General features: G+C 36.0%; 1 protein-coding gene across 1 annotated transcript in view; it reads left to right on the forward strand.

The window, feature by feature from the left end:
- Positions 1-10,855, forward strand: part of LOC129224022 (cysteine-rich PDZ-binding protein-like) — an 82,419-nt gene extending 71,564 nt beyond the window's left edge. Inside the window, exons 5-6 of the mRNA XM_054858417.1 lie at positions 8,833-8,850; positions 10,682-10,855. Coding sequence (XP_054714392.1) covers positions 8,833-8,850; positions 10,682-10,746 — 83 coding nt within the window. The 3' untranslated portion in view covers positions 10,747-10,855. The remainder of the gene's footprint in view (positions 1-8,832; positions 8,851-10,681) is intronic.
- Positions 10,856-11,210: the final 355 nt, after the last annotated feature.

Consider the following 11,210-nt stretch of genomic DNA (forward strand, 5'->3'; position numbering starts at 1 on the left):
CAGATGTCCGAAAGCGGGAATCGTGTAAATCGGCACTTAGTAGTATTCTCGAGCTCCTCAAAATAATGTTAGTTTTCATTATTTCCTTAATAATAGGTGAAAGCGAAAATTCTGGATTAACAAACTTGGATAACGTTCTACAAGGTAAAAAAATTTATTGTTTTGTATGAATTTGTAAGAATATGGGAGTTTTTTTAATCTTAAATTAATTAAACTTACCATATTTTACAGCAGCATTTAGTTGGAATGGACAGTATGCAAAATATTTTCTTGAATATATTATCGTAGAACAAAATGAATAACCGAGAAAGAATTTACTTTATTCCTTTTATTCTCAGCTGAAAGGTATCGCCAAATTTGTTTAGGGTTATAATTTTGGCATTGTGCGAGCAAAGTAGCCTTGGCGAGATTTCGCGTTTTTAGTTAAACCATTTTCAATTTTTATCATGAGTGGAATAAAATGGTAGTAAGATTACAGAATTCGATAAGTAAAAAGAAATAATTGTCAATCAACTGAAAAGAAAACTACCACCATATATCCGTGAGAATTTTGTTGATGATTTGCATAACATGACACAATTAAATCGTAACTCAGAAATTAGAAAAATCGAAACAGAAAATTTTTAAATTAACCGATTCGGGAATTCGAAAGAAATAACTCAGCTACAAATGGAAAACAAGCGCTAGCCAAAGCAAAGCAAAGAAGTATCATCTTCTTTTGGTAATAATTTGTAATGTCATATTAAATTTTCTAGCATTAATTGTTATTCTTGTCAGGCCACAATTATTATTTAGTTTTATCAAGAATTGATAAATATCGAATTCAACATCGTGAAAATGGCTGCTTAGAAATACGAACTACGTACTTTGCATTAATCTTTGACGTTTAGTAATGCTTCTTGAATTCTCATTTCTTTCTACGTGGGTCAGAATATCAACAAGACTTTGAAAATTAATTTAAAAAGAATTCGCAACTCCAACGAACTATAGGGGGCACTGAAGTCACTGTCTAATGGCGGAATTGAAAACTACAACAAACGCACATGGTAACGAAGAAAATGCTAAAAGTGTTCTGATTTTTGTTGTTATGTATGATTTTTTCGCTTTATTCTTTTAAAATTAATTTTCAAAGTCTTGTGGATATTCTGGCCCACGTAGAAAGAAATGAGAATTCAAGAAGCATTACTAAACGTCAAAGATTAATGCAAACTACGTAGTTCGTAGTTCTAAGCAGCTATTTCCACGATGTTGAATTCGATATTTATCAATTCTTGATAAAACTAAATAATAATTGTGGCCTGACAAGAATAACAATTAATGCTAGAAAATTCAATGTGACATTACAAATTGTTATCGAAAGAAGATGATACTTTTTTGCCTTGCTTGGCTAGCGCTTATTTTTTTTCCATTTGTAGCTGAGTCATTTCTCTCGAATTCCCGAATCGGTTAATTTAAAAATTTTCTGTTTCGATTTTTCTAATTTCTGAGTTACGATTTAATTGTGTCATGTTATGCAAATCATCAACAAAATTCTCACGGATATATGGTGGTAGTTTTCTTTTCAGTTGATTGACCATTATTTCCTTTCACTTATCGAATTCTGTAATCTTACTACCATTTTATTCCACTCATGATAAAAATTAAAAATGGTTTAACTAAAAACGCGAAATCTCGCCAAGGCTACTTTGCTCGCACAATACTAAAAATTAATAACCCTAAACAAATTTGGCGAAACCTTTCAGCTGAGAATAAAAGGAATAAAGTAAATTCTTTCTCGGTTATTCATTTTGTTCTACGATAATATATTCAAGAAAATATTTTGCATACTGTCCATTCCAACTAAATGCTGCTGTAAAATATGGTAAGTTTAATTAATTTAAGATTAAAAAAACCCCCATATTCTTACAAATTCATACAAAACAATAAAAAATTTTACCTGGTATAACGTTATCCAATTTTGTTAATCCAGAGTTTTCTTGTTTACGCTTCCACCATTTAATACTTTTGAGAAGCTTAGAAGCTTTCGAAATTATTTTGAGAAGCTCGAGAATACTACTAAGGGACGAATTAATTTCTGTTGTTGAAGGCGTTCTTAGACATGTTGAATGCGTTACTCAGAACAAACTGACCGCGTTTACGTCAACAGACACACGTGATGCGCAACGTGGCAATGTTTTAGGTGCAGACGCAGTTTTATAAATCACCGCAAGGTAGCGTATTCGAGCGCTGGAGTTCCGAATAAAGCGAAACAATCATACGTACAAACAAAAATCACAACACTTTTTAGCATTTTCTTCGTTACCATGTGCGTTTGTTTTAGTTTTCAATTCCGCCATTAGACAGTGACTTCAGTGCCCCCTATAGTTTGTTGGAGTTGCGAATTGTTGCGTTAATAAAACTATTTTTATTCGCAAAAAAAAAAAAAAAAAACTAGTATGTTGTGGCCATCACGAAACTTTCTTCTATATTTTTCTTTTTTTTTTCTGATCCCTCCCCATGCTTGACGAGGAAGCAATATTCCCAACAAAAACAAAATGACACATGCAAAAACTTGACGACTATCCCAATGTCTGAATTATTGCGAAAGCAAAGCAAAGAGCGAAAATTGAAAGTTATTTTAAAAGCCTTGCTTGAATGAATTACAAATATTTTATTTGTTAACAAACATAAGATGGCAACAGTTAAAAATTTTAAATCATTGCGATAATATTTCCTATCATTTCCATACAATTAAAATCACGAGAAATACGCAGACGACAATCTATTACGATTTATCTTTCTTATTGTTGCATTAATAAAAATATTTTTATTCGAAAAAAAAAAAAAAATCAACACCTCTTGGAGCGATCGGCGTCAAAATAGAACCAAAGCCTGTTTACATATGGATTCACATATATTCCAAATTTCAACCAGAACGTAGCATTACTTCTTGAGATAGGGCACTCAAAATGGAAAAAAAGAACGGGTGATTGCGCTACCTCCTTTTTAGCTGTTGACACAAAAATAAAATCAGTTCTTATACCCACTAAGGGCTACTTGCCGATAAATTTTTCTTTCATTCCGTTCATTATTTCTTGAGATACAGCAGTCACAATTGACGACAAAAAACGTTCTATAGCTCAACCCCCGTTTGAGTTATTGACACCGAAATTGAATCAGCACCTGTTCCTGTTAATACCAACATATGGATCAAATTTTGTTTGATTCCGCCAGTTACTTCCTGAGGAATAGCAAGCACGCGTAACTCGAAAAACGTCCCATTGCTCCACCCCCCTTGGAGGAATTCGCGCCAAAAACTAATGGGCACACGTTCACATAGGGGCACATATGTGTACCAAATTTCGTTCGATTTCATGCGGTAGTTTTTGTTGTAGAGCGGCCACAAAAAACTGGTCACACACAGACGTGACACACATACACACACACATACAGACAGACAGACATTTTCCAAAAATGATCGAAATGGACTCAGCACACCTCAAAACGTTCGAATCCGTCAAAATTCGAAATTCGAAAATTTGCACGAATCCAATACTTTCTTCTATATATTAGATATAGAAGAAAGTAAAAATGAATTCTGAAATTTTGTATTTAAATTATGTTTTTCGCAATCACGAACTGAGACAGGACCCTACTCATTGGAGTTATTGTTTCTAGAAACAGCTCCTGTCCCCCCCCCCCCCAAGTCTGCCTCTCCTCCTGGGCGGTTACTTGTGCATAGTTGTGTGTGTGCGTTGACCTGTGTGTATGCACGTACGTGTGTGTGAGTGTATGTGTGTGAAGTCGTGTGTGTGTGTATAAGTGTGAAGTCGTGTGTGTGTATGTGTGTGAACGTGCGTGTGTGTAGAATATGGACGCCTCCAACCAGGAGAAGCGGATAGCTCAAAACCGGAGCAGCCGCGCCGCGCCGCCAGCAGAGGACGGTGGGCGGTGGTGCTGCAAAGGCTTCTGGTCCAAGTTGAAAAAGGCAAGGACACCAAAAACGGTCAAATGAGAACAATAAGCAATCGTGATTGCTCAAAAAAAAAAAATAATAATAATAATAATAATAATTTGAATTCTGAAATTTTGAATTCAAATTATGTTTTTCGCAATCACGAACTGAGACAGGACCCTACTCATTGGAGTTATTATTTCTAGAAACGGCTCCTGTCCCCCTCTCCCTAAGTCTGCCTCTCCTCCTGGGCGGTTACGTGTGCATAGTTGTGTGTGTGCGTAGACTAGTGTGTATGCACGTAGGCGTGTGTGAGGGTATGTGTGTGAAGTCGTGTGTGTGTATGTGTGTGAACATGCGTGTGTGTAGGACATGGACGCCAGGGACCAGGAGAAGCGGGTAGCTCAAAACCGGAGCAGCCGCGCCGCGCCGCCAGCAGAGGACGGTGGGCGGTGGTGCTGCATAGGATTCTGGTCCAAGTTGAAAAAGGCACGGACACCAAAAACGGTCAAATGATAACAATAAGCAATCGTGATTGCTCAAAAAAAAAATCAACACCTCTTGGAGCGATTGGCGTCAAAATTGAACCAAAACCTGTTTACATATGGATTCACATATATTCCAAATTTCAACCAAAACGTAGCATTACTTCTTGAGATAGGGCACTCACAATGGAAAAAAAAAACGAGCGATCGCGCTACCCTCTTTTTAGCTGTTGACACCAAAATAAAATCAGCTCTTATACCCACTAAGGGCTACTTGCCCATAAATTTTTCTTTCATTCCGTTCATTATTTCTTGAGATACAGCAGTCACAATTGACGACAAAAAACGTTCTATAGCTCAACACCCGTTTGAGTTTTTGACACCAAAATTGAATCAGCACCTGTTCCTCTTAATGGCAACATGTGGACCAAATTTTGTTTGATCCCGCCAGTTACTTCCTGAGGAATAGCAAGCACGCGTAACTCAAAAAACGTCCCATTGCTCCACCCCCTTGGAGGAATTCGCGCCAAAAACCAATGGACACAAGTTCACATAGGGGCACATATGTGTACCAAATTTTGTTCGATTTCATGCGGTAGTTTTTGCTGTAAAGCGGCCACAAAAAACTGGTCACACACAGACAGACAGACATTTTCCAAAAATAGTCGAAATGGACTCAGCAGACCTCAAAACGTTCGAATCCTTCAACATTCGAAATTCGAAAATTTGCACGAATCCAATACTTTCTTCTATATATTAGATATAGAAGAAAGTAAAAACGGTTCACTCGAAACGCGCAATAAATTTTATTGATTTTCATTTTGCAGCCGTGGAAAAGTTGTCACAGCTCATATCATGGGTTGAATACTACAAAAACATAGGTAACTACAGTTAAGTTTTTTTCATTTTGCATGCAACTGAGCATGGTAATGTTTTTTCACGATTTTGGGGGAATGTAAAAAATTGATTAAAATGCTATGAAACAACTATTTGTAAATTTTACTGTATTAGAAGTGTTTTTGTCTCCTTTTCAACAAAAACTTTCAACTATAGTGAAACATTCTCTTTTTTACTTTTTTCTATATCTAATATATAGAAGAAAGTATTGGATTCGTGCAAATTTTCGAATTTCGAATTTTGACGGATTCGAACGTTTTGAGGTGTGCTGAGTCCATTTCGACCATTTTTGGAAAATGTCTGTCTGTCTGTATGTGTGTGTGTATGTGTGTGTGTATGTGTGTGTGTATGTGTGTCACGTCTGTGTGTGACCAGTTTTTTGTGGCCGCTCTACAACAAAAACTACCGCATGAAATCGAACGAAATTTGGTACACATATGTGCCCCTATGTGAACTTGTGCCCATTAGTTTTTGGCGCGAATTCCTCCAAGGGGGGTGGAGCAATGGGACGTTTTTCGAGTTACGCGTGCTTGCTATTACTCAGGAAGTAACTGACGGAATCAAACAAAATTTGGTCCATATGTTGGTATTAACAGGAACAGGTGCTGATTCAATTTTGGTGTCAATAACGCAAACGGGGGTTGAGCTATAGAACGTTTTTTGTCGTCAATTGTGACTGCTGTATCTCAAGAAATAATGAACGGAATGAAAAAAAAATTTATCGGCAAGTAGCCCTTAGTGGGTATAAGAACTGATTTTATTTTTGTGTCAACAGCTAAAAAGGGGGTAGCGCAATCACCCGTTCTTTTTTTCCATTTTGAGTGTCCTATCTCAAGAAGTAATGCTACGTTCTGGTTGAAATTTGGAATATATGTGAATCCATGTGTAAACAGGCTTTGGTTCAATTTTGACGCCGATCGCTCCAAGAGGTGTTGATTTTTTTTTTTTTTTTGCGAATAAAAATATTTTTATTAATGCAACAATAAGAAAGATAAATCGTAATAGATTGTCGTCTGCGTATTTCTCGTGATTTTAATTGTATGGAAATGATAGGAAATATTATCTCAATGATTTAAAATTTTTAACTGTTGCCATCTTATGTTTGTTAACAAATAAAATATTTGTAATTAATTCAAGCAAGGCTTTTAAAAAAACTTTCAATTTTCGCTCTTTGCTTTGCTTTTGCAATAATTCAGACATTGGGATAGTCGTCAAGTTTTTGCATGTGTAATTTTGTTTTTGTTGGGAATATTGCTTCCTCGTCAAGCATGGGGAGGGATCAGAAAAAAAAAAAAAAAAAAAAAAATATAGAAGAAAGTTTCGTGATGGCCACAACATACTAGTTTTTTTGAGCAATCACAATTGCTTATTGTTCTCATTTGACCGTTTTTGGTGTCCGTGCATTTTTCAACTTGGATCTACAGCACCACCGCCCACCGTCCTCTGCTGGCGGCGCGGCGCGGCTGCTCCAGTTTTGAGCTATCCGCTTCTCCTGGTCGGAGGCGTCCATGTCCTACACACACGCACGTTCACACACATACACACACACACGGCTTCACACACATACACTCACACACGCCTACGTGCATACACACAGGTCTACGCACACACAAACCTACACACTTACACACACGACTATGCCCACGTAACCGCCCAGGAGGAGAGGCAGGCTTGGGGGGGGGGGGGGGGGGGGACAGGAGCCGTTTCTAGAAACAATAACTCCAATGAGTAGGGTCCTGTCTCAGTTCGTGATTGCGAAAAACATAATTTGAATTCAAAATTTCAGAATTCAAATTAATTTTCTTTTTTTTTTTCAAATTTACAATTACATAGTTGTACTTAGCCGGCGATTTATGTAACTAAAGAAAAGTTGAGCACAGTTGCATGAAAGTCTTTTTATCGGAGGAACAAAGTAACTTAAAAATCCAATTTTGGAACAAAAATTTTCAAATTTTAACGTATCAATAGATTGTTTAGCATAGTTTCATTTCTTTGCACTGAAGGTATTCTAGTATCCTCTAGTATCCCCCCCGTCCCCCCTGTCTTCCCACGCCCACATGATTTCCTACATGTTTTTTACTTTCTTCTATATCTAATATATAGAAGAAAGTATTGGATTCGTGCAAATTTTCGAATTTCGAAATTTGACGGATTCGAACGTTTTGAGGTGTGCTGAGTCCGTTTCGACTATTTTTGGAAAATGTCTGTCTGTCTGTGTGTATGTGTGTGTCACGTCTGTGTGTGACCACTTTTTTGTGGCCGCTCAACAGCAAAAACTACCGCATGAAATCGAACGAAATTCGGTACACATATGTGCCCCTATGTGAACTTGTGCCCACTGGTTTTTGGCGCGAATTCCTCCAAGGGGGGTGGAGCAATGGGACGTTTTTTGAGTTACGCGTGCTTGCTATTCCTCGGGAAATAACTGGCGGAATCAAACAAAATTTGGTCCTTATGTTGCCATTAACAGGAACAGGTGCTGATTCAATTTTGGTGTCAATAACTCAAACGGGGGTTGAGCTATAGAACGTTTTTTGTCGTCAGTTGTGACTGCTGTATCTCAAGAAATAATGAACAGAATGAAAGAAAAATTTATCGGCATGTAGCCCTTAGTGGGTATATGAGCTGATTTTATTTTGGTGTCAACAGCTAAAAAGGGGGTAGCGCAATCGCAAGTTCTTTTTTTCCATTGTGAGTGTCCTATCTCAAGAAGTAATGCTACGTTCTGGTTGAAATTTGGAATATATGTGAATCCATACGTAAACAGGCTTTGGTTCAATTTTGACGCCAATCGCTCCAAGAGGTGTTGATTTTTTTTTTTTTTTTTTTTTTTGAATAAAAATAGCTTTATTAATGCAACAATAAGAAAGATAAATCGTAATAGATTGCCTCCTGCGTATTTCTCGTGATTTTCATTGTATGAAAATGATCGGAAATATTATCTCAATGATTTAAAATTTTTAACTGTTGCCATTTTATGTTTGTTAACAAATAAAATATTTGTAATTAATTCAAGCAAGGCTTTTAAAATAACTTTTAATTTTCGCTCTTTGCTTTGCTTTTGCAATAATTCAGACATTGGGATGGTCGTCTAGTTTTTGCATGTGTAATTTTGTTTTTGTTGGGAATATTGCTTCCTCATCAAGCATGGAGAGGGATCAGGAAAAAAAGAAAAATATAGAAGTTTCGTGATGGCCACAACATACTAGTTTTTTTTTAATTTTTATTTTCCTTTTTTAAAGTTACTAGCTCGTCATTTCAAAGTTTGAAGGGAAGGAAGGGGTCTATATTCAATATATTTTATGAGAAAAACAACGGAATACATGCAAAAATGCATAATTACATTATGGTTCTGAATTCTGAGGGAGAGAGGACTTAACACCCTTTTCTACTCCCCAAATGACAGACCTGGTAGACTATTATTTATCTTTATGTTCTTTGATACAAAAATTTCACTTTTGTAAAGAGCTATTTTATCTATACATATTTGTAATATATGTTATTTTTCTTTTTCAGCATGCGCGTACAAGAAAGGTAAGCAATATGTTTTGTAAAAATAAATTCTCACTCTAAGATTAGAAATTTTGTAGTGCAGAACATAACAATAGATAATTAATGAAAAGAAAAAAAGAAAGGGGGAAAGAAACTGAAACGAAATAAATTGTTAATAAATTTTTAAAAACCTATAATTGATCAAGTAAAATAGCGTTGAATAATTGTGTGGAAGTTTTTATTTGGTTGTTCAGATAGTCGCCGTCAATTTCCGTAATGGAGTAGAATCCCGCGAATTCGGCCTAATATTTACTGAATTGTGGTCGAGTTTATGAAAATTTCGGTTGTAATGAAGACGCACGCAGCAGATGTTTCGCACGGAGTTTTTCGCCCTGCCAAAATGTGACGGAATTTGAATTCGGCCGCGAGCAATTTTCTTAATGATAAATCAGCAGGATAGTACAAACACCCCAAAACAGGACAAAATGGTGGCAAATAAAATACTCTATATGAAACAAAGAAATTAAAAAGAAAAAATGGCAGTTATTTTTTAAACCCTTAAATCTGAGGAAACATTCTGAATAACTTAATAAAAGCATAGGATAGAGCTGATTATCAATTTGTTCCATCTGTAGTTTATGACGTTTTTTTTAGCAATCACGATTGCTTATTGCTTTATCCTGACTGTATTTAATGTCATATCCTTTTTGAGATTCATTGGCCTACGCGTGCGGGTGCTCCTCCTGGGAAGAGGTGGACTCCTCCGGTTCCTCGTCCTCGGCCATGTCTCCCGAAATCGACTTTGTTTTTATTTTTTATACCCGATCCTCTTGACTTTACACAATCCTTCTGAGACAAAAATAACATCCTGCACATAGCATTTAGCATCCAGCCCCTGACATTAATTTGAATTTTAACGTCTCAAATTCAAATTATGTTTTTCGCAATCATGACTGTGGTAGGCAGCATTGCAATTCGTGATTGCAAAAAACATGATTTAAATTCAAGATGTCAAAATTCAAATTAATGCCAGGTGCTTAAGGGTGAATGCTAGATGTTGTGTGCTGAATCCCCCCTCCTCCCCGATCCCCCTGAGCATAAGATGGTTATCATCATTGAAAAACGCGCACAAACCTTTTTTCCCCCTCTTTAAAACTTTATTTTGTTCTCGTGAACAAATCAGATCCTTTCATGAAGAAATTTGTATAGACTTTCTTTTAAAAAAATACAGTATACCCAAACCTGTTTTTATGCGGTAGATAGGGACCGCATAGAAAAAATCGCACAAAAAAAGTTGTTCGAAACTTCACGAGCAGATTTAAAATGTTGTTTTCGCAACACAGTTTTTTTTTTTTTTTTTTTTTTTTTTTTTTTTTTTTTTTTATGCGTTGGTTAGGGACCGCATAAAAAAAAGTCTCACATAGAAAGTAACCCAAAAACTTACAAAATTGTAATATTTAAAGAAATCAAAATGAACCAAGTGATGATAATTATTGCCGAGTAGTCGGACAAAATTTCCCGAATAAGGAAATTTTTGGGAGGTCACTGACTTTCCATCGGGGTACCTATGTCGTCACTTGAAAATACTGCCTCGCTCTCGTTTTAAAAATAATTTCGTCAATTCCCAATCTGATTGAAATTTTAATTTTTCCGCAAAAAAAAAAAAAAAAAAAAAAAAAAAAAAATTGCATTTAAAAAAAGAAAAAAAAAAAAAAAGACGGCATTAAAACAGGTTTGGGTGTACATATTATATTGTGTATATGCGTGTTTTACGTATTGTTTTTGGAAATTTGAGCACAAGCGATGTTAAGCCGGTTGTTTATGTATTTCTCTTTTGTAATCTCGTATCATTTTTGATTTTTTTCCTTTCTAGGAATATGTGCTATGTGTGGGAAAAAGCTCCTGGATACGAAGAATTATAAACAGTCATCCGCATAACAGAACATTGGAAAAATATCTTGTAAATAATATCATCTATAAGAACATATTTATTCGTGTATTCTCTTTGTGTGATACTGATTGTCATTAAAGCAACTGTTGTCATGCTTTTAATATGTATTTTCTTTGTACAAACCGTATTGCCATTAAAACAACTTACACAAGCTTTTACTATCCTGCCATCGTAACAAAGAAGAACCTAGTCCGGACATAAAACTATCACACTTGACTAAGGTGAAACTACATTCAAATAATTACAGTGACGAATAACTTACCTTAATTTTAGGTAACAGTTACACAAATCCATAGTAGTATTATCCTGGTAGCGGGACGCTACGACTTGAGTCGCAGATTCTTGAGGAAGTCTGTTGACCATTTTTTAGTTGGGGAGGGGGCGGGATCAAAAATTTTTAAAGGAAAAAATGGGGGAAAAAAAGAAATTTCAGTTGATGAAGATCTGTACC

Source organism: Uloborus diversus, chromosome 6, assembly GCF_026930045.1.
Source record: "Uloborus diversus isolate 005 chromosome 6, Udiv.v.3.1, whole genome shotgun sequence".
NCBI lineage: Eukaryota > Metazoa > Arthropoda > Arachnida > Araneae > Uloboridae > Uloborus > Uloborus diversus.